The sequence below is a fragment of the Dama dama genome, chromosome 19, assembly GCF_033118175.1.
Source record: "Dama dama isolate Ldn47 chromosome 19, ASM3311817v1, whole genome shotgun sequence".
Classification (NCBI taxonomy): domain Eukaryota; kingdom Metazoa; phylum Chordata; class Mammalia; order Artiodactyla; family Cervidae; genus Dama; species Dama dama.
Window position 1 is genome coordinate 68,827,374 of NC_083699.1, and position 26,616 is coordinate 68,853,989.

Consider the following 26,616-nt stretch of genomic DNA (forward strand, 5'->3'; position numbering starts at 1 on the left):
ACTGGCCGCGGGAGCGGGGGTCATGTGACGCAGCTGCGGGCGGGGAGAAGAAAGGGGTGGGGCCCCGGGCGGAGGGGCGGGGCGAGCCCTCCTAGCCGTTAGGTCACGCGCGGCAGGAAGTGGTGCGCCAGGCGGAGTATTCGCGATGGGGACCACCCTGGACATTAAGATTAAAAGAGCGAACAAGGTTTATCACGCTGGGGTAAGTAGGGGGGTGGGCGGGCCTGCAGGTTCTGTGGTCTCCCCGGGTCTGGCACACTTCTGAGTTTTCCTGGGCGGGTGCGTCCGGGTCAGGTGGGAGCAGCCAGGTGCATCCTCCGCCAGGTGCGTCCCCCGCCAGGTGCGTCTCGCCTGCACGGCTGACTGCTCTGCAGCGGCGTCCGCCGGGGTAGCCGCCGCGGTTGGGAGGCGTGTAGGGCGCCTGGGCTGCAGCGCTTAACCGTCTGGCCCCTTGGACATCCAGCCCGGCTGGGGGCTTGAGCGGTGACTTAGCACTGCGGTCGGAGGAGCTCGACCAGCAGACGCTCGGTTCCTCGCTAGTAAGAGGAATGCAAAGGTCTAGGGCCAGAAAGGCAGATGTAACCTTGGAAGCAGAAATACACCGTAGGCCATACAAAAGTTACTCGTTTCTCTGGTTTTGGGGACGGAAGGAATTGCATGTTAAAATGCAAATTAAAAAAAAAATCTTAACGATGCCATGAACAAGTTTTGTGCCACTGGCCACTTTTATCTCCTCGGGCGCCAGTTTGCTTGTTTGCCAAAGGAAAATGCAAGGTTTTTCTCCCACTAACTCGGGCAATCTCAGCCCTTACTGTAACTAAATCAGAATCCATTGCCCTGGCAATTTACACTGACCGGAGTCTCATACCTAGAGACCCCTGTGATTCTGACCCCTGTGCAGCCAGGGTTGAAATCGCAGCCACCTCTGAGAGAGTGTGGAATAAAACTGAGAGGAGTGGCTGGTCAGGTGAATGCAGCGAGGGCTCAAAAGGGATGCTTAAATTCTTTGGGGGCAAGACCATTGAGGAAACCTCACGTTTACACAGATGCAAGATAATTTGGTCATCTCTAGATTATTAATTACAAAGGGAAAAAGCTACGTTTATAGTGCAGGAATCTTACAGTCCCTGTCCTAACCGAGACCAGCGGTGATACCACCTTATCGCCACAATTGACACATTCTCGGACTATAATAGAGGATTCTGGTAGGAAGCACGGAAGACACAGCTCAGCTCTGTGGTGTTCCTGCCCAACCTGCGTCACTTTACTCGGTTCATAGGGAAACAGGCGTATTCAAAACTGAGGAACATTCTGTGCATTTATTGGCCTGGATTCTTCAAATATGTCAGTGTCATTAAAAAGACAGGACAACTTTTTTTTAAGATTCAAGAGATGACAGGGATATAACAACCGAATATGATACCTAATTTTTGATAAATTTGAATATGGGGTATATGTTAAATAAGAGCTTTAAATTCCCCCAGTCTGATGTTCATATTTCGGTTATGTGGGCGAATGCTCTACATGCTGAAGTATTTAGGAGTGAAGTGTAATAATAACTAAATTTTAAATGGCCTGGTCATAACGTGTGTGTGTGTGTGCATGTGGGGAGAAAAAAAGCAACAGCGCCAACATATTAACAGTTGCTGACTCTGCTTGAAAGCCTTATGGGTCTAATTTAATGCCTTTAAAAAAAAAAGCTTTATTGAGATCTAATACCATAAAATTCACTCTTTTCGAGTGTATAATTCAATGGTCTTAGTATATTCAGAGTTGTGCAACCGTCACACCCATCTAATCTTAGAACATTTTTATCACCCCCTCCCCAGAAGAAACACCGCACCCAGAATCCTTCATTCCTCATTCCCTTTCCCTCTTAGATCCAGGCAATCACAGATCTGTTTTCTGTCTCAGTGGATTTGCCTAATTAGGACAAGATCAGGTATATAGGATTGTACAGTCTGTGGTCTTTTGTGACGGACTTCTTTCACTTATGCATGAACTTTGAATACATTATGCTGTTGTAGCCCGTATCAGTTCCTCATTTGTTTTCATGGCTCAGTAGTATTCCGTTGTGTGGATATGTCACATTTTATTTATCCATTCATCTGTTGATGGACATTTGGGTGGTTTTCATTTTTTGACTATTAGGATTAATGCTACCGTGAACAGCATTAATCTAATACAGGTTTTTGTGTGAACATATGTTCCATTTCTCTTGGGTATATACCTCGGAGTGGATTTGCTGGGTAATATGCTAACTTTGGCTCAGTGGTAAAGAACCCAGCCATCAGTGCAAGAGATGCAGGTTCAATCCCTGGGTCAGGAAGATCACTGGGGAAGGAAATGACAACCCACTCCAGTCTTCTTGCCTGGAAAATCCCATGGACAGAGGAGCCTGGCGGGCTACAGTTCATGGGGTTGGGTGTGACTTAGTGACTCAACAACACTAACTTTATATTAGGTATTTGAGGGCCTTCCAAATAGTTTTCTGAAGCACCTGCAGTTTTACGTTCTTACCGTTAGTGTGTGAGGGTTTCGGTACTTTGTATTCTCGTAACTTTTCTGTAGCTTGGAAAATACCAAAAGTAAGAATTGGGAAGACTTCCCTGGTGGTCCAACCGTTAAGAGTCTATGCTTCCACTGCAGGGGTCCGAGGGTTCAGTCCCTGGTCAGGGAACTAAGATCCCGAATGCTGTACAGTGAAGCCAAAAGGTGAAAAAATAAATGAATCAAAAAAAGCGGGGGGGGGGGGGGGGGGGGCAGTGACAGGCAATATGTACATTTAGTTTTAATACTTATTTTCATTCAAAAGGTAACACATTTTATTCCAAGATGTTACAGCAACTGAGATGTTTTCTGTGTTTTAAAGTATGGTAGAAGTAATAAAAGTTTGGATCAGTCGCCCAGTCCTGTCCGACTCTTTGCAACCCCACAGACTGCAGCACACCAGGCTTCCCTGTCCATCACCAACTCCCGGAGCTTACTCAAACTCATGTCCATTGAGTCGGTGATGCCATCCAACCATCTCATCCTCTGTCGTCCCCTTCTCCTCCTGCCTTCAATCTTTCCCAGCATCAGGGTCTTTTCCAGTGAGTCAGGTCTTCACATCAGGTGGCCACAGTATTGGAGTTTCAGCTTCAGCATCAGTCCTTTCAATGAACACCCAGGACTGATCTCCTTTAGGATGGACTGGTTGGATCTCCTTGCTGTCCAAGGGACTCTCAAGAGTCTTCTCCAACACCACAGTTCAAAAGCATCAATTCTTTGGTGCTCAGCTTTCTTTATAGTCCAACTCTCATATCCGTACATGACTACTGTAAAAACCATAGCTTTGACTAGACGGACCTTTGTCGACAAAGTAATGTCTTTGCTTTTTAATATGCTGTCTAGGTTGGTCACAGCTTTTCTTGCAAGGAGCAAGCGTCTTCATTTCATGGCTGCAGTCACCATCTGCAGTGATTTTGGAGCTTGGCCACAAGGGAAGCCCGAAAACCATGACCCATGACCTTTCTCTTAATTTAAAGAGACAGGTGGTCTGGCAGGGAGAAAGTGCCTTTCTGAAGTGGTGGTGGTGTAGTCGCTCAGTCGTATCTGACTCTTTGTGACCCCATGGACTGTATGTAGCCCACCAGGCTCCTCTGTCCATGGGATTCTCCAGGCAGGAATACTGGAGTGGGTTGCCATTTCCTTCGCCAGGGGATCTTCCTGACCCGGAGATCGAACCCGTGGTGCAATATGTAACCTTGAAGAGCATACATGTACTAATGTGAATGATCTCCTGAGATATCATTAAAGGGAAAGAAAAAAAAAAAACCAACCCACTGTTCTCCTGTTGTTGGAATTTAGGTTGTTTACATTCTTTTTATTACAATGTCGCAGTGAGTAACTACTCTTCAGTAGTTTCTCTGCAAATATATCTGAAGAGAGCTCCTGAGAGTGCAGTTGCTGCGCCCACTGTGTACAGAGTGTTTCTGGAATTGCCCAGTGGCTGGTCTAGCGGCCTCTCAGCTCCTCCCTCCCTGTTGCACCCTTCCCCGCCACAGTAGGACCTCCGTTTTTATCTTTGCTAATCTGATGGGGGGAAATGGTACTTAGGATAGCTTTGATGATCTCTTCTCAAAATGTTACTTTTGACATTGAGCATTTTTTTCATGGGCTTACAAGCAATTTACCTTTCTTATGAACTATATTCATGATATTTAGAATGGAATACTTTTCTGTGAGGCTACGCAGCTGGGTTTGGGTTGTAGGATTTTGTTTATTTGTTTTGGCTGTGCTGGGTCTTCCTTGCCGCAGGGCTGCCCTCGAGTTGCGTGCGTGGGCTTCTCCTTGCAGTGGGTTCCCCAGGGGAGCGAGGCCTCTCGGGCGCTCCCGTTTCCGTGGTTGCAGCGTGTGAACTCAGCTGTGCCGGCTCCTGGGCTCCGAGCGCATGCTCAATAGCTGTGGCACTTGGGCTTACTTCCTTTGCAGCGTGTGGGATCTTCCCAGACCAGGGATCGAACCTGTGTCTCCTACATTGGCTGGCAGTTTCTTTCTTTGCCACTGAGCCACCAGGGAAGCCCAAGGTGGTTTCTTTTTTTATTTCTTAAAATATTAGAGAAATTAGCTTTTTGCCTATTAAGTTGCATTATTTCCCTAGTTTATCATTTATGTAAGCAGTGTTGCTCATAATCACTTTTAGGTAACCAACTATTTTTTGTTCGGCAGTCATATTTATTATTCAGAGTTTTGAATCATTCTTAGAAAGGTGTGTCCCACTTTTTTTTTTCCCCCCCACTTTGATGTGATAAAAATCATTCTCTGGTTTCTTCTAAACTTTTGGTTATTCAGGTGTTTGTATTTAGAACTTCTTGAGTACAAAGGTTTTCAGTATGAATCCAACTTAGTGTTTTCTCTTTTATTTTGCCAGTTTTCTGGCGGCTGCTTTTTATCCTAGATCTCTGGCTAGTTTTCCAGTATTATTTAGTGAATAAATCCCTCTGGATTTAAAGTGCTTCCTTTACCATCTATTAAATTCCTCTGTAATCTGGGTCTATTTCTGGGGTTTCCCTCTTGTCCCATTGATCTTTCAGCCCACATACGCCCTGCACCACACTTTGTAAGTTATTGTGGCATTACAGTATCTCACAGGGCTAGTCCCCCTCTTTCCTCCTCATTTTAGAACCTATTTATTATTCCAGATGAATTTAAAAATTGGCTTTCTAATCTATCTTACCCTGCCATACCATGCCCTTCTAAAAAGAGAGAAAAAAAATTCTGATGTTGCTTTCTTTGGATTATGTTACCTTTATAGATTCAAAGTAGACACATTAAGAGTAATAAAACTTCAAAAACTGGGTATGGCGAAGTTTTCATCTTATCAGGGTTTTATTCATTTCCTGTTAAATTGATTTACATATTTTAACTTTCTGTTGCCTTTAAAAAGAATAATTTTACTTCTGTATTTATTTTGGCCACACTGGGTCTTTGTTGCTTTGGGCTTCTCTCTAGTTGCAGTGAGCAGGGGGCTACTGTCTAGTTGCGGTGTGAGGTTGTCATTGGGGTGATGTCCCCTGTTGCAGAGTATAGGCTCTAGACCAGCAGGCTTCAGGAATTGTGGCTCGAGGACTCAGCAGTTGCAGCTCCTGGGCTCTAGAGCACAGGTTTAATATTGTGGCGCACAGGTTTGGTTACTCTGCAGCATATGGGATCTTCCTGGACCAGGAATTGAACCCATGCATTGGCAGGGAGATTCTTTACCACTGAGCCACCAGGGAAGCCTTTTTTTTTTTTTTCTTTTGAAAAGAAAGTATTTTTTTCCAACATGTTTTCTCATTGATTTTTGTTGTGCACGTGTTGCCTTGTTGGTTTTTGTATATTAATTTTCTACCCCACTATCTTCCTTCCTAAAATGCTCTTCATGTTGATCAGTTCAGTTCAGTCGCTCATTTGTGTCCGTCTTTTTGCCACCCCATGGACTGCAGCACACCAGGCTTCTCTGTCTGTCACAAACTCCCAGAGTTTACTCAAACTCATGTCCATCAAGTCGGTGATGCCATCCAACCATCTCATCCTCTGTTGTCCCCTTCTCCTCCTGCCTTCAATCTTTCCCAGCATCAGGGTTTTTTCCAATGAGTCAGTTCTTTGCATCAGGTGGCCAAAGTATTGGGAGTTTCAGCTTCAACATCAGTCCTTCCAATGAATATTCAGGACTGATTTCCTTTAGGAACTCAGGACTGGTTGGATCTCCTTGCAGTCCAGGGGACTCTCAAGAGTCTTCTCCAACACCACAGTTCAAAAGCATCAGCTCTTCAGTGCTCAGCTTTCTTTTATAGTCCAACTCTCACATCCATACATGACCACTGGAAAAACCATAGCTTTGACTAGACGGACCTTTGTCGGAAAAGTAATATCTCTGCTTTTTAGTATGCTGTCTAGGCTGGTCATAACTTTTCTTACAACGAGTGTCTTTTAATTTCATAGCTGCATTCACCATCTCCAGTGATTTTGGAGCCCTAAAAGATAAAGTCTGCCACTGTTTCCACTCTTTCCCCATCCATTTGCCATGAAGTGATGGGACTGATGCCATGATCTTAGTTTTCTGAATGTTGAGTTTTAAGCCAATTTTTCACTCTCCTCTTTCACTTTCAACAAGAGGCTCTTTAGTTCTTCACTTTCTGCTATAAGGGTGGTGTCATCTGCATATCTGAGGTTATTGATATTTCTCCCAGCAATCTTGATTCCAGTTTGTGCTTCATCCAGCCCAGTGTTTCTCACGATGTACTCTGCATATAAGTTAAATAAGCAGGGTGCCAATATACAGCTTTGACATACTCCTTTCCCAATTTGGAACCAGTCTGTTGTTCCATGTCCAGTTCTAACTGTTGCTTCTTGACCTGAATACAGATTTCTCAGGAGGCAGGTCAGGTGGTCTGGTATTCCCAACTCTTCACGCATTTTCCACGGTTTGTTGGGACCCACGCAGTCACAGGCTTTGAAACAGTCTATAAAGCAGAAGTAGATGTTTTTCTGGAACTCTCTTGCTTTTTCGATGATCCAACGGATGTTGGCAATTTGATCTCTGGTTCCTCTGCCTTTTCTAAATCCAGCTTGAACATCTGGAAGTTCTCAGTTCATGTACTGTTGAAGCCTGGCTTGGAGAATTTTGAGCATTATTTTGTTAGCGTGTGAGATGAGTACACAATTGTGTGGCAGTTTGAACATTCTTTGGCATTGCCTTTCTTTGAGATTGGAATGAAAACTGCCCTTTTCCAGTCTGTGGCCACTGCTGAGTTTTCCAAATCTGCTAGCATATTGAGTGTAGCACTTTCACAGCATCATCTTTTAGGATTTGAAATAGCTCAACTGGAATTCCATCATCTCCACTAGATTTGTTTGTAGTGATGCTTCCTAAGGCCCACTTGACTTCACATTCCAGGATGTCTGGCTCTAGGTGAGTGATCACACCATCGTGGTTATCTGCATCATGAAGATCTATTTTGTATAGTTCTGTGTATTCTTGCCACCTCTTCTCAATATATTCTGCTTCTGTTTTGTCCATACCATTTCTGTCCTTTACTGTGCCCATCTTTGCATGAAATGTTCCCTTGGTATCTCTAATTTTCTTGAAGAGATCTCCAGTCTTTCCCCTTGTATTGTTTTCCTCTATTTCTTTGCATTGATCACTGAGGAAGGCTTTCTTTTCTCTCCTTGCTGTTCTTTGGAACTCTGCATTCAAATGGGTATATCTGCCTTTCACATCTTTTCTTTACCTTGGACAGCCATTTTGCATTTTTGCATTCTTTTTTCCTTGGGGATGGTCTTGATCCCTGCCTCCTATACAATGTCATGAACCTCCGTCCATAGTTCATCAAGCACCCTATCAGATCTAGTCCCTTAAATCTATTTCTCACTTCCAGTATACAACCGTAAGGGATTTGATTTAGGTCATACCTGAATGGTCTGGTGGTTTTCCCTAGTTTCTCTAATTTAAGTCTTCATATTGATGGTTTGCAGTAAACCTCTTGGGCTCTTTCAGGCGTTCAGTCATGTCATCCACAAATAGTGATAATTTCACCTCCATTTTAGTTCTCATACTTCTTCCTCTACTTTTATTGCATTAAGTAGTACATGTTGTGGGCTTCCCGGGTAGCTCAGCTGGTAAAGAATCTCGCTGCAGTGGGGGAGACCCTGGTTCGATTCCTCGTTGGGAAGATCCCCTGGAGAAGGGATAGGCTACCCAATCCAGTATTCTTGGGCTTCCCTGAGTTGCTCAGACATGAGTGAGCAACTCAGCACAGCACATGTTGTGTGTTAACAGTGGTGATAGTAGTCATCCTTGTGTTACTCCTAGCTTAAATTCGTACCTCATTTCCTATTAAGTTTGATGCTGGCTTCTGGGTAAAGAAATAGCCTTCTGGTTTTATTTTACTAGGAATTTTATCAGGAATGGATGTTAGTTTTAGCAAGTGACTTTTTAGCATCTGTGAAGATGACTGTATGATTTTTCTCTAAAGAGCTATTAGTAGTGAGTTGCATTAATAATTTTAACAGTTGAGCTATCCGTACATTCCACAGAGTTATAGTGTAGTATTCCTTTACATTGATACTGGATTGCATTGCTAATATTAGGGCTTGTACATTGGTATTTATGAGAAAAATCTAGTTTTCTGTGTGTATGGGCGTGTGTATAGATTTTGTCTTACTTTGGTGTCACTGTTGTATTTGCTTAGTTTTTTGTAAAAGAAATTCTTTTTCTGTGTTTTGGAGTAGTTTAATATTGGCGTTTTCTGTACTTTACACATTTGGGAATGATCTGTGAAGTTCTCCAGGCCTGGTGCTTTGTGGGTGTGGGGGACTCATATGCAACTTTTTCCAATTTTTCTAACTTATTTGTTTAGCTTTCCCATCTCCTTTGGAGTTCAGTTCAGTCGCTCAGTCATGTCCGACTGTTTGTGACTCCATAAACTGTAGCACGCCAGGCCTCCCTGTCCATCACCAACTCCCAGAGTTGACGCAGACTCATGTCCGTTGAGTCGGTGATGCCATCCAACCATCTCATCCTCTGTCATCCCCTTCTCCTCCTGCCCTCAATCTTTCCCAACATCAGGGTCTTTTCAGATGAGTCAGCACTTCGCATCAGGTGGCCAAAATGTTGGAGTTTCAGGAGTTAGTGTGGATAAATTGTATTTTCCTAGAAAATAATTCACTTTATTGACTTTTCAAATTTACTTGTATGCAGTTAAACAATGTGTTCTCTTGTTATTATTTTAATTACTGCTGTGTCTTTGATATTTGTTGTTTCTCGATTAGTTATTTGCTTTGCTGTTTTTTTCCCTGAAGAAAGACCTATTGGCCTCATTTACAGGCTAATTTGTTCAGTTTTTGTGACTGTACCGTGGGCTTCCCTGGTGACCCAGACAGTAAAGAACCCACCTGCAGTGCAGGAGACCTGGGTTCAGTCCCTGGGTCAGGAAGATCCCCTGGCGAAGGGCATGGCTCCCCTCTCCAGTGTTCTTGCTGTAGAATCCTTGGACGGAGGGGCCTGGTGGGCTGCAGTCTGCGGGGTCGCAAGGAGTCGGACACGACTGAGCAACTAGCACACACACATTTTCTTAATTTGTGTTCTCTCTACTGTCATTTCTTAGTTGAAATCAAAGAATGACAAGAGAACCATAAAATTTTTACTCTGCATGTTTCCCAGGTACTTCACCACTTTTTCCTTCTTCTGCCATAGGGATTAAGGAAGGAAACCGTTCTATTGATGTTGTGCTTATTCTATGGCATTCAGCGGTCAACTCAGATTCTGTTCCCGTGAGATTAACTGAAAACGTTACAATTAAATAGAAGCGGAACCAAGTGCTAATGTGTTGTTTAATTGATAAAGTTTGTGAAATTGTTTTGTCCGATTTCAATTCTGGGACACTTAAGTATATTTTAAAAAATATACTCGTGGATTTAAGTGATGAAAAATAAGGTTTTTATTTCATTCTGTTGTACAAAAGTTAATATAACTAATTTTAATTAAAAATTTAAAAGTTAAATTAGTATTTCAGAAGAGTTTTCACTTAAATTTGTTTATGAGCTTTTTAACTTTAAGAACAAAATGCATTCTACCTCTTGAATTCTGCTTAAAATGGAGCTGATACTCTGTTTTAATTTAGATTTCAGGGCTTTGGGGTGGGGAGCAGTAAACAAAACCAAAATACTTAGAATATTTAAGAGACAGAGGGTTTCCCTTGTGGCTCATCTGGTAAAGAATCCGCCTACAATGTGGGAGACCTGGGTTCAATCACTGGGTTGGGAAGATTCCCTGGAGAAGGGAACAGCTACCCACTCCAGTATTCTGGCCTGGAGAATTCCATGGACTGTATAGTCCATGGGGTTGCAAAGAGTTAGACATGACTGAGCAACTTTCACTTCACTTCAAGATACATAGAATATCCCTGTCTCCCCTAATTTCACAGAATGTGAAAACTCAGTGAATGTTTTTTCACCGAATGACTACAGGAAATAAAAGGTAAACAGATTTAAATGCCAGTAGGACAGATTTTTTTTTTAATACTTTGATTTGTGGGGCCATTTTTAATTTTTGCATTTTTTTCTTTTTCTGCTATCACATCACCATTTGACAGCAATCACGCCCCGAACCTGAAGGTCATTTCAGGAAGGAGTCGTTTTGTATTTGCTGTGGATTCTCTTCGGTTCAGTTTAGTTCAGTCGCTCAGTTGTGTCCGGCTCTTTGCGACCCCATGGACTGCAGCACGCCAGGCCTCCCTGTCCATCACCAGCTCCCGGAGTTTACTCAAACTCATGTCCATTGAGTCAGTGATGCCATCCAGCCATCTCATCCTCTGTCGTCCCCTGCCTTCTGTCTTCTCTTCCTGCCCCCAATCCCTCCCAGCATCAGGGTCTTTTCCAGTGAGTCATTTCTTCACATCAGGTGATCAGTGTATTGGAGTTTCAGCTTCAGCATCAGTCCTTCCAGTGAACACCCAGGACTGATCTCCTCTAGGATGCACTGGTTGGATCCCCTTGCAGTCCAAGGGACTCTCCAGAGTCTTCTCCAACACCACAGTCCTCAGCTCTCTGCTGCACACAAATCCCCATCGCAGGTGGAGACTGTCATGTCTGTGGTGACAGGCAGGAGTGGGGTTAATGTCAGTGTTCTCCGACTTCAGGGTCTTTGGAGAAGTGAAGGATGGTCTGCTGCGGAGTCCTTCTTGTGCTGGACCGTCCACCAGCGTGCGAAGCAGGATGGTGGGGCGGGGTGGGGGGTGATGGGTGCTGAGGGGTGGCCGCCGGGCTCGCTGGGCAGAGGACATCCCTCTGAGCTGCTCATGCCTTTGCCAGCGTGTCGTCATCTTAGGGTCACTGAGAAAGAAGGTGAAGAAGAGGGTCTTCCTGGCGTCATGTTCCTTCAGAGGGGGTCTTCGTACACACGCCTGTGCCTGGCAGCTCTGAATCTGCCATCTCCCAGGCCCTGCTCTTTGCCCTTTTGAAACCGGACCTGTATTGGGATTCTCCAGTGGGAATCAAGCTGTGTCTGGAAGGTGGTGGGGGGATGAGATTCCTCCCCCCCTGAGACCCCCCAGGGCCGGGCCTTCCCCTCTGTGACATCCGGGCATCTGTCTGTGACACGTGCCCACTAAGCGTCTTCATCTTGGACCACATGGATGGTTCCAGAGGCCGACTTTGCTGGTGAACCAGGTGGATGAAAGAGCCGTGCTAACGTGTCGGGTGGCTGTCTCCCCTCCCCAGGAAATGCTCTCCGGGGTGGTGGTCATATCTGGGAAGGACTCGGTCCAGCACCAGGGCCTCTCCCTGACGGTGGAAGGAACCGTGAACCTGCAGCTCAGTGCCAAGAGCGTGGGGGTGTTCGAAGCCTTCTATAATTCCGTGAAGGTAAGAGTGCCCGACTTGCACATCTTTAGTTCCTTTTCCAAATGTTTGGGGTTGGTTTGCACGTGCTGTCCTTGCTTCTCTGTTGTTATTTTGCCAGGAATGGTGGCAGGTGTGTTTTTGCGACTCACTAATCAAATGGAAAAACACATGCAGATATTTTGATTCTGAATATATGCTGTTATTGAAAGTCTGCTTGTTTTTATTCCCATTAGACAGGGTTAGGGGGACTTGAGGGGGATACCTTCAGCCCTCACAGAGCCCAGAGCGCTCTGGGAGGTTGTGCCTGGGCCTTCTCCCCTCTCCCCTTCCTAAAGCAAAACTGTTACTATAACTGTTATTTTAGTCCAGCTCCGTCCAGGTAAAACGCCGGTGGACCCCTTCTTTCCTGTCGCTTGAGATTCTGTGTTCTAGGAGGTAAACTTTCTGGTGGACTTAGTTTCCTTTTTCTGACAGATTTTTTTTAAGTTCTGAGGAGGGAGTTAAGGGGAAAGAAGGTTCCTAGAGGGCATGCAGATTTCAGGGCCTGTCCACGTGTCCCCGCAGCTTTCCTCTTTTCTTCCGTCAGCACTTGAGAGACTCACTTCCAGAGTTGTGGATTTCCTCGGTGTGGTGGTAAACCAAGGCTCAGCGTGCCTTCCCTCAGGAGGGTGTAGCGCCTGCTGTCGAGGCTCGTGTGAGAACAGTCTGGCTCCCAGGGCCTGGCCAAGGAGGCCTGCCCGGGTGCCTGGAGCTGGGGCCCGGGGGGTTGGGGTGGGGAGGAGGGGGCTCTGCTCCTCCCCAGGTTCCTTGCAACGCTACAGGTGGGGGTACACCTCAGAGGGGTTGTTAGGGGACGGTCAAGCTGAGATACTTGGGGATAAGAGAGAGAATGTATCAGTGCATTTCCTACTTGTTCCCGACACCACAGCGTCCAGTCCTAAAAATGAATCCAACTTGAGCGGGGCCGGGCAGGGGCAGCGCCGGGTCTCCCAGGAAGTGATTTTCTAGACGCAGTCACGTGACCGGGAGCACGGGCTGATGGACCGACTTGCGCATTTCCTTGCAGCCCATCCAGGTCATCAACAGCACCATCGAAATGGTGAAGCCAGGAAAATTTCCTGGCGGCAAAACAGAAATTCCTTTCGAGTTTCCGCTGCACGTGAAGAGTAACAGAGTTCTGTACGAGACATACCATGGCGTGTTCGTCAACATCCAGGTGCGTGTCCTGACTTCTCTGCTGCACAGCGGCTTCCTCTTTGTGTCACTGAAAGTTCGTAAATAAATGGGCCCAAGAACTTAACGCCATAGGCATTGCTGAGCCCCTCCCGTGTATGTCGTGTACTGATTTCTCATCTTGCCGTGCAGAACATAGTGCGTATATGGAAATATGACCATTATCCTTGATGGAGACCCTGGAGAACCCACACCGTAGCTTCTCTTCAGGAATCCCGTTGTTTCTCTGGGGCTCTGTGCGGGCCATGCTGACACCATCGGGGGGTGCTTTTATTGTTGGTAATAGATACGCCCTCACGTCCCGCACCGGCTTGTCTGTTTTGAACGTATAAATATCTCTTTGTTTCATACCCAGAGGCTACCACTCTGACATAGGCTTGTATTCTTTGTTGAAGAGCCCGTGTAAATGAGTGGGGGGAGGTGGATTTATGACTTCCTGTCCACCTCTGCTGGTTCAGGATGTCTGTCACAGTCCCCATTGTTGTCTCAGGCGCAGTTTGGAGTCATGACTCAGAGCGAGAGAAAAAGAGCCTTTCCTTTATTCGCTGGAAAGAAAGGTACTTTTGTGATATCAGCCTTGCAGCCGGTCCCTCGCCGGATGAGACAAAAGCATTTTGTCTTATGTGTGTGCAAGAGGGCTGGCAGTTAGGAAATTTTTTTGATTTATTAAGTTTTAGCTGAAAATTTAGTTCTGGTAGAGACAATTCCCCTGCTTAAAAATGCAACACTTTAAAAATCTTCCACACACTCCTGAGAGTTTAACCCAAGGTTTGTGTGCATGTGGGTTTTATGAATGGCTTGAAAGATCAGTCAAAAAGAAACACATGTAGTGTGATGTAATCTGTTGCAGTCAATATCTTTCTGTACAAAAACTTTTCTAGTCCTTTCTTGTCAGTGCACCTGTTTCAGCAGTAAATACACTGAAGGCTTTGGGCCGCTCATAAGAAGGAACAGTCAAGTGTCTGGACTCAAAGGGAGCCACTTGCATAGACACACAGCTGGTGTAGAGACCCAAGTCCTCTGACCCGCTTTCAAGGTGCAGAATATTTTTACCATGAAAGAAAGTGAATGAAAACTGCATTTTTTTTTTTTTACTTTTTTAGTAAGACTGAAAATATCTCAAACATCGCATTTTCAAAAAATTTTTTTTTCTCTTGCCAGAATCAGCATAAACCTGGTTTACCTACACATCTCTTCTTTGATGCTGTCCATTTACTAACAGAAGCACACATTCATTAGAGACAATACAATAACACCCAGTTTTCTGTGGTCATACTTCTTACTTATCACTTTCTTTTCTTGTGTTTAGCATTCTTACTAAAAGATTCATTTGTTTAAAATAAAGTTGGAAGTCTCACCTGTTTCCACATACTGCCTAGAAGGGCATCAGATGAACATGCAAAACTTGGGGTCCTGGTGCAGCTGTGTATGAGTTGGAAACCAGTTCAAATGCAGAAGGAGAGTTAGCATGTGGTTGAGTCTTTAGTAAATAATCACCCTGACCTCAGTTTGTTTTGGTTATCAGATTTTACCACTTTGAGGGTCAACCTTAGAATGCTGTAACATGGAATTCTGCACCTCCCCAAATAGCTCATAAATTTCTGAAACCATAGAGATGTCCTCTCAACCTCATATTTATAAGAGCTGGTCACTCTTTTGCTTATCACCTAGATTCAACATTTATTGAATTTTGCCACCTTTGTTTCATATATATTCTGAAGCATTTCAAAGTTAGTTACAGAATCTTGACACTTCATCTCAAAATCACCAAAAATTAGGGACGTTCTTTCTGCATAATGCCAATTAACATTTTCACACCTATCAGTAGGAACAGAAATTCTCCAGTGTCATCTAATTCCCAGTTCTTAACTCAAATTCGTCATTGCTGCTTTTGAGAAGCATACGTCTTGAGAGACACTAGGATTACGACTTCTTGATCTCATTTGCATTCATCCATGCACTCATCCAGTCTCTGGACAGGCCTTTTTCCAGCCCCTCGGTTGGACGGTAGAGCAGGTACCACCCAGAGGCGCAGTGCCCACCGTGGTCCCACAGGGTGTGGCCTTCCCAGCGCCAGGACTCATCACACTTGCTGTGAAGATTCCCGGGGGTGTGTCTTGGGAGAGAAGGTGTTCTGGTTGAGCCTTAACAACCGTCTTTCTCAAATCATATGGGTGCAGAGACACTTTTCATTTATCGTTTGAATTGCGTTATGGTACCATAATGTAAAAATAGTAAAAAGCCTGACAACATAAAGGATTTGAAATGTCGCCAGCAGTAGGTTGCCAGCTCGCAGGGGCTGGTTTCCTCATAACGTAGGTGGAGGGCTCGATCCTATTTGCTCTGATTCTCCTCAGCCGCATTGCATCCATCTCTCACTCTTATTTGTAGATAGAGCATACAGGAAGCTGTCAGTCTTTCTAGTTGTCCTCTGTACGACCACCTTTTCCTTTAAAAGTTGTTTAAATCACAGGGTAGTTTGATTTTTGTTCTACTCTTGTGGCCCTACTAGCAGGGTTTTATACTCTTAACACAAAGTACAGCGGTACCAGCACGTCTGCTGAAGTGGTTTATTCAGAAGTAAATGATCGAGATGCCTGTCCTCCTTGTTCACGGTGAAAATATCCCTTCTAGGAGTCTGCTTTAAATCTGTTGGCCTGTGTCTTCTCTCCTCCTTCCTGTCCATGGTGTGTTTACTGTCAGTCAGAAGAGATCGCATCTTGGGGCTTCCCTGGCCGTCCAGTGGTTAAGGCTCCACACTTCCAGTGCAGGGAACTTGGGTTCCATCCCCGGTGAGGGAACGAAGGTCCCACATGTCACACAGTATGGCCAAAAATGAAATCGAGTCTTACACCTCCTCTGGGAGCCCTGCTCATGTCTCACCCTCCTTGACCTCCTGTAGGTCTTGCCATGTAGATCACTCATTAATAATTGGGAAAGATCCGGACGGAGTGAAAAGATCCAGGGCTTTGCAGCAGACAGACCAGGCTTGAGTTACCGTATTGCGTAAAGATGCAGTGCGTGGGTGTCGGCTGCAGGCAGGTGTAAACTCAGATCCCACCTCTGTGACCCAGACGGCCTTCATGACCTCTCCTCTTGGGGGCTGATGAGGTTTCTTTTTTTTTTTTTTTTAAATATGGAACGCTTCACGAACCTGCGTGTCATCCTTGCGCAGGGGCCATGCTAATCTTCTCTGTATCGTTCCAATTTTAGTATATGTGCTGCCGAAGCGAGCACGGCTGATGAGGTTTCTTTGTGAAGTGCTTACTCAGCCTAGTTCCTGGCACCCAGAACATGCCAAGTAAATAACTGCTGAAGGATTAAATAAATGAATTCATGGTGACTATCTGTATATTATGTCAACCATCCTTACCTTTGTATTGTCAGAATTAATCAAGAAAGTGCTGTAAAAGAATTTAGTGAAAATCGTTCAGTCATGTCTAACTGTGAGTCCATGGACTGTAGCCCGCCAGGCTCCTCTGTCCGTGGGATTCTCCAGGCAAGAATACTAGAGTGGGTAGACATTCCCTTCTCCAGGGGATCTTCCCAACCCAGAGATCGAACCCAGGTTTCCATGAAATTCCTAAAACACATCAGTGTTTTCCTGTTTTCTCCATCTTTCTGCCCTCTCCCACTCATCACCAGCTGCCTTATGTTACCAATTACTGCTTTCACACTTAAAAATAACATTTAGTGACCAAAAGTTGGTACCCATTATTCAGACTCTTTCATTTGCAAATTATAGAAATCTCACTCAAACTGGCTTAGCCAAGAAAGGGACATTGGATCCTGGAACTCACAATTCCAGGGGACTGTCTAGGCCGGGGTAGGGGGGACACCAGTCCGCCCCCATTTTGGCGTTCTTGGTGACAGAGAACATTCTTCTGGCTTGGCCACCCCCGCAGAAAGGATTCTTCCCATGGTCTAGCAGCGTTCCTGGCTTTCTGGTCACTGCCAAACCAGGGTGGGCTGGGGGAAGCCAGCCCTCCCAAACCCCTGAGACTGAAAATGAGGAAGGGTCGTTCCCATGGGGAAAAGAATCAGGGAGACCAGGCAGGCCCCAACAAAATACTGCCCGTAGCGTGTAGGCTGCACGGGAGAGACGATTACACAGATACATGCGTGTGTGTGTTACATATGCAAGCAGAGCACATGCACATGTAGTGCAGTCCTTGCTGAGCTAGTCTGGTCGGGGAGGCCAGACTGAAATCTCGATAGAGAATGTATGTGTGTTTCTGCCCCTGGGAAATCCACGGAGAGGAGCCTGGTGGGCTACAGTCCTTGGGGTGGCAAAGAGTGGGACACGACTTAGCAACTAACAATAGCAACATGTGTGTGTGTGTGTGTGTGTATGTGCGTGTATTTATGATTGAGACTATACACACACATATATAAAGGCCCTGTAGACAAGGGTGTTCTTTATTATTTCCTTTCTAACATTTCATCTCCCAGGAGAACATTAATACATAGTAAGTACCTTAAGTACATAGTTCTTGTTTAACCTGGACAGGTAGGTCATAATAATCATAACTTCTTGACACATATGGTTCCAGTTCTACAAGTTATTTTTAATGTTTTTCTCTAGATGATTAAAACAGTAACTCGCTTTATTAAACATAGGTGATTTTTGTTTGTTTAAGACAGTAATGCGCCATAGAATCTTGTTACCAGTCTCTCGCTCCCATGGACAGGATGGGAAGGGGCAGTGTCGAGTCAGGCCGAGTTCCCAGCTCGGTGCCCAGCTTGTGGCGGGCTCCACCTCGCGGGGCACAGGGCCTGTCTTGCAGAAGGTATGGGGTGGGGGGGTGGCTGGTGTCTGCCTCGTTGGCCTGTGAAGTCTCGATGCCCCAGGGTTTGCGGTTCTGCTGCCATGTTTTCTCATCCTTTCTACAAAGTCGCTGCTGTTTCACCCAGAGCTGCGACATGCCAGCCCTGACTTAACCACTTGTCAACTCACCAGGTCCTCACTAAAGTCGCATCGGTGTCCCCATCTTCCAGAGCAGGAAGCTGAAGCTCAGAGAGGCTGTGTTCCCTGTCTGGGCTCACACAGTGAGGCTGATTCCCAGCTCTGCCTCGCAGGTCTTTCCCCATGTGACAGGTGGGGCTCCGTGAGACTCTGAACCCGTTCCAGGGGTCCAGCTATAGGATGGCCCTGGGCACGGGCTGAGGTGTCTATTACAGAAATACTTTGATTTTGAGCATTAACTCCCCAGTTACGTACACTGATTTCATATGATGCATTAACGGGACAGAGCCTTGTCTGTGTGTGATTCTGTGATGAGAGCAGATCCGCTCAAGAACGTCCTCTCTGCCTTTCTCTGCAGTACACCCTGCGCTGTGACATGCGGCGGTCCCTGCTGGCCAAGGACTTGACCAAGACCTGCGAGTTCATCGTCCACTCCGCCGTAAGCTGGCCTCGGGGGCCTGGGCTCGGTAGCAGGACTCCTCTGTGGGGCCGGGGACTGCACCCACTCAGCAGCAGTGAGTTAGCTGCTAGTGCTCCGTGGGTGCTGCACAGGGACCCGGGCCTCCTGGGTCAGGGACGGGGGGAGCATGATTCTCCCGGCCTGGCCAGCAGCAGGGTCTCTGTGCACGTCATCCCCTGGGCCAGACCCGCCGGGTGATGCCCCTAGCCCCTGGGGTGCTGTGCCTGAGGGGTCTGGGCCTCACCTGAGGAGCCCCAGGCCGGGGGGCCTACCTTCGTCTCAGCAGACGGTGCGCAAGCCCGCCCTCGGTCCTGGAGGGAGGCATCGTCTCGTCCTTCGAGGCCGTTTCTGTAAACAGCTGGGAGAAACGTGCCTGGCCGTGGGGAGGAAGGCCAGGGCCCTGCGTTCTCAGCCCACGAGGCAGGAACATGCTGGGGTGCTGGGGAGGGGGGCAGGGAGAGGCTTTTCTGACACCTTCTGCCAGGACTCTACAGTACAGCGTGTCCTTTCACCTTCTGCCGGGACTCTACAGTGACAGAGTGTCCTTAAGTGGTCCTTTCTCGTGCCAGCCGAGGGGGCCAGGTCCCCTCCCCCCAGGGGACGTGTCAGGGCTGCTACTTGTGCCCATGGCCGTGGAGTCCCTGTGTCTCAGTCTCTCCAGGCCTTTGGGGCAGGGCCTCTTAACCAACCCTTTTATGAAATGTCCACGGATGCCTTAGTGATGACTGACTGGAGTTGTAAGACAGAGCCCTTCCGCATAAGATCAGCGAAATCACCGATGCCCTTGTGTCAGTGTTGTGACTTTTTTAGGATTTTCAATTATGTGTAGTCTCCCTCTTTATAAATTTTCAATACATGTTTCAGTGTTACGGTTTTTTAAAAAATATGAAAATATTTCTCATTTTTGGAAGTCACTTCATTTAGAAACAGATATTTTCCTTCTGTCCAATCAAGGGTTTTCAAATGGAAGCTAAAAAATTTTTCTTCTTCATGTAGATTATTCCCTAAAAAAAAAAAAATCACATGCCATTTCATGTCTTTAATAAAAAGTCACATGCCATTTCATGTCTTAAATAAAAAGAGCCTCCACCTTTGTGAAGAATAAGCCCAAATTCAGCCCCCTGCCCAGAGCTGGGCACCCGGTGACCACTCAGGCTGGTGGTGGTGGCAGAGCCACTGGGGCTTCCTCCCTGCTCCTGGGGGTCACCCACAGTTAGCCCCCAGGGGTCACGGTCTCTGTGAATAATTTCACTAGAAGGCAAACTATGCCATGACCCACAGTTGACAAGTTAAATATTCCTTTATGTGCTGTGAGGAAAAATATATTCACAAAAAAATATGTCATAAACCTATTAGTAAAAAGAAAAAGAGTAGCTTCAAGAAGACTATTTCTGAGAGTAAGCTTTTGTGCTTAAGTAAAGTGGGCAAACTGGTCGGGGCCCTTTCTCCTCCACGGCTCCCCTGCCATCAGAGCCTCAGTTTCCTTTGGGCCCCAACCTGTGAGTAAAAGGCACTGGGCAGGCCCCCAGGAAGCTTGGCTGTGTTGATGGATTCTGAGCCTATGTGATGGAGATGGTCATTGTTAACGAATTACTGTAACATTGATAATTAATGTTACATTACAGGTGTGAGTCTTCCTGGTAGAAGGTTAGTTGTACAGCTGAGTGGCTAACAGCAACCAGCTGTGGAGCCAGGGTGCCTGGGTTTGACGGTCTGCTCTGCTCTGGACTTGAGCGACCAGGTGAGCCCTCTGTGCCTCAAGTGACCTCATCTGTGCAGGGGGTCAGGGCCAGCAACAGCACTGCACAGGGCCCATCACAAAGACACTTCAGTGTATGATTTTATTCTCAGAGACGGCTTAAAATAAACGTCTCCCAGTAATACCTCTCTGCTTTTAAATTGTGGACCTGAGAGGGACCTTAGAGACAAAGAAGCCTGGCCCCCCATTTTCCAGATGAGGAAACTTGAGCCACGGAGATGAAGACATTGGACAGACACTCCTTGTTTCCTGGCAGAACTGTGTTTTAGAACCCAGGCGCCCTGCCTCTTAGCACCAAGGTCTCCCGTTCTTGTGCTACCTTGCATTTCCTGAAACGGGGAAAGACAAGGTGGAGCTGTGGGACTCTCTCTTGATTTCGGTTCTTCCTCCTGTTTTAGCCTCAGAAGGGGAAATGGACTCCGAGCCCCGTGGACTTCACGATCACACCTGACACGTTACAGAACGTCAAAGAGGTAATGTGCTCCATACACACGGCACCAGGGCGACTTTCTTTCCTTTCTTCCTTCCTTCTTTCTCTCTCTTGGCTGTGCTGGGATTTCATTGCTCTGTGCAGGCTTTCTCTAGTTGCGTTCCCCCCCCCACCACCATTGCAGTGCCCAGGCTTCTCACTGCAGTGGCTTCTTGTGGAGCACAGCCTGTGTAGGCTTCATAGTTGCAGCATGTGGGCTCAGTAGTTGTGAGGTACCGACTGGGTTTCAAAGACTCAGTATGAAAAAAGAGAATTTAAAGCATCATGTATAATTGTAAAGTACTGATTGTATGTGGAAGAGACAGTATTTTCAATATACTGAAGAATTTCGCTTATTTCCTGTTACTTTTTTTAATGTGGCTGGTAGAAAATTTTAAATTACACATTTGCTTCTTCACATTTGTGGCTTACCTCATGTTTCTATTGGACTGTGTGTTCTAAACTCTGAGTTGACTTCAGTAACTGGGACACGACTGTAGGAAGGACCGCTAGGCAGTGTCTCTAGCTCCTCAGATCTGTTCTTCCCACCACACCGTCACTCACCCACGGTCATATTCCTCTGTCCAAAGAGAAAAGGTCCATAGATGTTTAGTCAAGCATGGAAGAAAAGTTGTTCTTTTCAGAAATAATGTTAATGTCTTGGTTTTTCAAAATTGCATAATTGGGAACATTTTTAAATTATCTTTTTTTTTTTCCCCTTGGTGACCGGTTATCCTTAAACACTCTCATTAACTTCCTCAGAGATTTTTAGAAATGTTAACTTATTTATGACTGCGCTGGGTCTTCACTGCTTTGCGAGGGCTTTCTCAAGCTACAGCAAGTGCGGACCACTCTGTTGCGGTGTGCGGGCTTCTTGCTGCAGTGACTTCTCTTGTTGCCGAGCATGGGCTCTAGGGCGCAGGTCCAGTAGTTCCGGCACAGTGGCTTAGTTGCTTCACGGCATGTGGAATCCTTCTGGACCAGGGAACTAACCCGAGTCCCCTGTGTTGACAGGCAGATTTTTATCCACTGCGCCACCGGGGAAGTCCCTCAGACATTCTCATGTCATGGTGCTTGGTCAGACGGAGTTGTGCAGACCTGAAGCAGGCAGTCAGGGTGCTTTGGTGAGAGAGTTGGTCTTTGTCAGGTGCCTTAGGTCTGTAGATAGTCGTTGAATCGTTCAGTCTGTTACTCAGGATGACAGAAAATGTAAGCGCTGTTGTCCATTTTTGCCAGTTTTGTCAGCCAGGCTCCCAGTGAGTTTCCTGTAAATTACCAGACTCTGTGTCCAGTTCTTTGTATCAGAGTGGCTTGAGTCATTTCCCCTGGCACCTCCCATTCCTGATGTGTCTGGTTTTGTCTCGTTTCAGAGGGCTTTGCTCCCAAAATTTCTCATCAGAGGACATCTCAACTCAACCAACTGTGTGATCACACAGCCACTGACGGGAGAGCTGGTGGTGGAGAGCTCGGAGGCTGCCATCAAAAGCATCGAGCTGCAGCTGGTGCGCGTGGAGACGTGCGGTAAGGCCCCCGACCCTCTACTGCCACCGGCCCATGGCCACAAGCTTGTCTCTTGTCTCCAGGGTCCTGCAGAGCCAGCGGGACAGCAGGGGACTCTCCCGTTGATGCACCTTCTCCCAGAGTCACTGGCTGCTGCCTTGGCCTGAACGGACATGCGCTGTGTCCTGACCCCACGATCCCCTCTCCCTGCTCCAGGCTGTGCAGAAGGGTATGCCCGCGATGCCACAGAGATTCAGAACATTCAGATCGCCGACGGGGACGTGTGTCGGGGCCTCTCCATCCCCATCTACATGGTCTTTCCCCGGCTGTTCACCTGCCCGACGCTGGAGACCACCAACTTCAAAGTGGGTATGTGCACACCCTCAGGGTGCCCCTGGGAGGGGATGGATCTGCTGGTCTGCTGATCGTGGGTGCATCGCAGAGCACCCAGCCCTTTGGTTGCTGCACAAAAAGGCGTGCAGAGCAGCTGGGTGGCGCCCAGGGTTGAACCTGCTTCGTCCCCCAGGAGACAGCGTGGGGTGCTCACGTGACGACACGCTCTCTGAAAGACATTAACTTGGCCAGGGACCAGCCGGCCAAGCTCATGGGGAGGTCGGATTGGCCCTCTGATGGGCTGGCATTTGATGGAGACACAAACCTGTGAGAGCCCAGTGAACAGTCATCTTTCCAAGGGCTGTGGCTCTGGCAGCTGAGGGGGTGTCAGTGGTTTTCTGTGATCACATGCTAGATACTTGGACCACAAGATCTGAGTCACGTTAAGATGCACTTTTCAATCCTGCTTTCTCTCCCTTCACCTTGTATTGTGGTTGAATCTGCAGATAGAGTACTGCAGTCGTGGTGGAAGGGCTGAATAAGGGGCAGCCTGTAAATTCTGTGTGACTGGGTGGGAGCCTCCCTGACCTTGGTTGTTCAAGGGTCAGCTGCACCTTTGATTTTTAAGTTAAGGAGGAGGAGCTTATCTGTCGATTTTTCAACTTAGTTTTGCTATGTAAACTTCAAGAAAGGTCCAAAAATTATTCTTTTTTGCTACACTGTGCATTAGGCACCTGTACTGTGTGCACCTTATTTCTATCAGACTTTACAAAGCATCCATGTAACACTTAATGCAATGCCCATGATACCTCCATAGAAATAACGCCCTCAGCCCATCAGCCAAGACATCGGTGATGCTTTTGTCCTTGCAGCTCATGTTTCGTTTGCTTGGGGGCTTGTACAGTGGCCACCTCTTCAGTTGAGGGGGCCCCGCGGGAAGGAGGTAGCCTGTGGTCATTGAGCACCGCAGCCTCTCGTTTCCCTGGGGTCACTGTCTTGTGGCCGGGAGGTCAGGCTCCATTCTCAAGGGGGAATAGGGTGACCCCTGCATCCTGAGTTAGGCCCACATCTGGGTGTGCCCCTTCACACCATGGTGCCCACCTTGGGGGACCTCCTGGGCGTGGCCAGGCCCACAGCCATCCCCAGCTGAGCCCAGGGCACTCCCTGGGAGGAGGCCAGCACCAGTCCTGCCATGGACCTTCTGTGCCTGCCAGGCCTCCTCTCTGTCCCCTCCAGAGGACCAGGACAGGATGATGTGGGCAGGCCCAGAGGGCGTTGGAGCCTGTGACAGCCATCAGAAAGAGAAAGGGAACACACACAGCGGCTGCTGCAGTACACGCTTCTGTCCTGGCCAATGCCGGGTCAAGGTGATGGACGCATGAGGGGATGCCTCCCTGGGACTCCTGCCACAAGGGGGTTCCTGGACAAGCCAGCCCCCAGGCCCTTCCTGCGCTGTGCCTCTGCCCACTTGACCCTTCACACTGGGAAGGGACCCAGGCTTGTCTCTCTTCCGGGGCTCCCTCGTCAGGCACCCCCATCCCTGTCATCCATGTGCTGACCTTTAGCGCCTGGAGAGCGGGGAGAAAGACTCCTCTGTTTGCTGAAGGTAGCGGAGGAATGTTTGAACAGGTGTCATGGACAAATCCAACCAGGCTACAAAGGGACGGCCGGGAGACGGCTTGCCTTCTTTTCCGAGCACTGTTTATCGCCTCGCCTGGGGGACGTGCTTCTGATGGGTTGAGGGCCAGCATGAAGTCCGCGAGTCCACCCAGGACAGTAGGACAGGTTAAAAAGAAAGCCAAAGTGCACACGCGAGTGGATGGGATTCTAGGAGATTCTGTGCAGTAGAGGCAGAGGACAAGAGAGTATTTGAGAATGCGGGACCTTAAGAGAGTACACCGATTTCTCCCGGAAGCTTGGGAGGGTGCGCGTGCAGACCCCCAAGGCAGGAGCTGCTGCCTCACTGTCCAGAGTTCGGCCGAGCCTGAGCGGGGCTGGCCTTCGGCTTCCATCTCCAGGGTCGGTGAGCGTTGAGCCTGTCTGTGCTTTCTCTCCCTCAGAGTTTGAGGTGAACATCGTGGTGCTGCTTCACCCCGACCACCTCATCACCGAGAACTTCCCGCTGAAGCTCTGCAGGATGTAGCCGGGAGCAGGGGACTGCACTGCTAGGGCGGCCCGTGGAAACGCAGTCATTCCCCCACCCCCCAGGAGCGGAAGCTCCCAGCACGGACCTGCATTCTCAGTGGTTCTGTATCCGAAAGAGTCTGACCCTCCTTCCACGTTTCTCTGAAGCCCCTCTCATCAAATCTTCCCTTGGAAATGCGTCAGGATTTCTTAACGGTCTTGGCAAGATGGCTTCCCAGAGAGCAGGTGGTCTTCTGCCTCCTGACTAGACCTGCTCCCGTTCACGTTCAGGAAACAGTTAACAGAGGCTGAACTTTGCTGGAGAGCGAGGTCAGGGATGAGGAAACTTCTCGACGGGCAGTGACTCCCCTCCGCCCCGCCACCGACTCGCCGCTCCGCGCCGTGCCCCGCACCCCCTCAAGGCGGTGGCTTACCGGCTGGCGGCTCAGGACGTTGGCCATGTCCACCAAGGAGGGCACGGGGGGCGCTCGCCAGGAGTGGGTAGCGGGTTTTCCTCTCTTTTCTACCATTTTTTCACGATAACATCAAACCTTTTAGGGAACCTGGGGAAGATGTGCTTTGTCTTCCCAGGGGCGAGGGTCTGGTGACTGTGGCTGGCCCTGGGATATTCCTCTCAGGACCTGCTCTGACGTGGCCTGCTGCCATCGTCCCAGAGTCCATTCCAGTGCGAGGTTATGTGAGGGGATCAAGACGCAGGTCCGCGCCGCCATGGTGGGCTGGGTGCTGAAGGGCAGGACCCCCGGGCATGAAGACCCCTCCATGCTGGGTGGGGCCCAGACTCCAAGAACTTGTCTTCTCGTCTGGAGTACCTGTGTTGGGGGTGGGGGTGGGAGTTGGCTGGAAGTCATTTTCTCCCTCGCCTCCCATGGGAATTTTCTCAGTGTAAGGTGGGTCTGTGACAACACATTTCTTCCTTCAAATCCTGCCACTGTTTCCGTGGGTCCACGTGAGTTCACCTCAGAAGTGCACACTTCCTGCCCTTCCCCAGCAGCACCCCGCTTGGCAGGCTCTGGCCGAGGGGGGGCTCACAGCCCCCCGTGGTCCTTCCATTGTCCCAGGCCAGCTCTGGTGACCCCGATGCTGAGGGCAAACAGACCCGACTCAGGCTCTGCTCTACCCTCCGACTTCACCAGCGCAATGGATACAACTTACTCACCGAGTCATGTAAAAAGGTGTTCCCAGAAAATACAGTCTAGTTTATACATTTCCTTTTATGTGTGTCCAACATCAATAGCGATCTGACGCTGCCTTTAAACTAGACCAGCAGAAAACAAGAAGTCCACGCTTCTGCGAAGTTTCACATGTAGAGATTGTTTCTGATGGGGGAATAAAGCTAAATGAGAGTTTGGAGCAAAGGTTGGGGACGTAAATTCCTATTTAATGTCTTAAGTAAACCGATGTTACAGACATAAATATGATACGATTATTCTCCCTCAGGGAATAATCATCACCTGAAGAGTTGCCAGCAGCCTGGCCTCCTTTAGCATTTTGTTCAACCTCGAGGGACCTGGGCAAGGGCCATTTCCTTGTCCTCCTCGGACGGGCACCTCCACCGTCAATTGTTACGGAAAACTCGGATGTTTGGGTGTCTTGGGCAGTGGTCCCACTACTGACCTGGCTGGAGTGTCCTGTGGTCAGGCTCTCCCATTAGAACAGGGGGAAGCGGAAGTGAAGGGAAGAGACTGTGACCCTAGATAAGAGTACACTTTTCTTGGAAAAGGCTGGTTAGGCCAGAGGACCTTCAGGCTCTCGGTGCTCCAGCAGAAATGGGCGCCTGGCTCCAGTTCTCAGCCTTGTGCATTCCACGGGAAAGGTGGAGAGGTCAATCAGAAATAAAACGATCTTATTTTATTTTTTAGAAATAAAACGTTTTTAAAAAAACCAGA

At 47.8% G+C, this 26,616-nt stretch overlaps 1 protein-coding gene and 1 non-coding gene across 3 annotated transcripts; one reads left to right on the forward strand and one right to left on the reverse strand.

Annotated features, from left to right (window-relative positions):
• Positions 1 to 44: 44 nt before the first annotated feature.
• VPS26C (VPS26 endosomal protein sorting factor C) lies at positions 45 to 26,616 on the forward strand. Of its 2 annotated transcripts, XM_061167326.1 has the most exons (8): positions 45 to 202; positions 11,743 to 11,886; positions 12,932 to 13,081; positions 18,423 to 18,503; positions 20,682 to 20,756; positions 22,123 to 22,273; positions 22,469 to 22,621; positions 24,646 to 26,616. In XM_061167326.1, the coding sequence occupies exons 1-8, from the start codon at positions 146 to 148 to the stop codon at positions 24,726 to 24,728; spliced, it is 894 nt and encodes a 297-aa protein (XP_061023309.1). In that variant the 5' UTR covers positions 45 to 145; the 3' UTR covers positions 24,729 to 26,616. The 2 variants fall into 2 exon arrangements, with proteins under 2 accessions (XP_061023309.1, XP_061023310.1); XM_061167327.1 differs by lacking the exons at positions 11,743 to 11,886; positions 12,932 to 13,081 and having other exon boundaries at positions 62 to 202.
• Positions 16,229 to 16,335, reverse strand: LOC133074360 (U6 spliceosomal RNA). The gene has a single exon (XR_009697193.1). It is a non-coding gene; the product is annotated as a U6 spliceosomal RNA (small nuclear RNA).

Bases quoted from the DNA above. Each gene is read 5' to 3' on its own strand.
- VPS26C (XM_061167326.1), top strand. From the start codon at position 146: ATGGGGACCACCCTGGACATTAAGATTAAAAGAGCGAACAAGGTTTAT. The intron at 203-11,742 runs GTAAGTAGGGGG...TCCCCTCCCCAG, and splicing joins ACAAGGTTTATCACGCTGGG to GAAATGCTCTCCGGGGTGGT. The intron at 13,082-18,422 runs GTGCGTGTCCTG...CTTTCTCTGCAG, and splicing joins GCGTGTTCGTCAACATCCAG to TACACCCTGCGCTGTGACAT.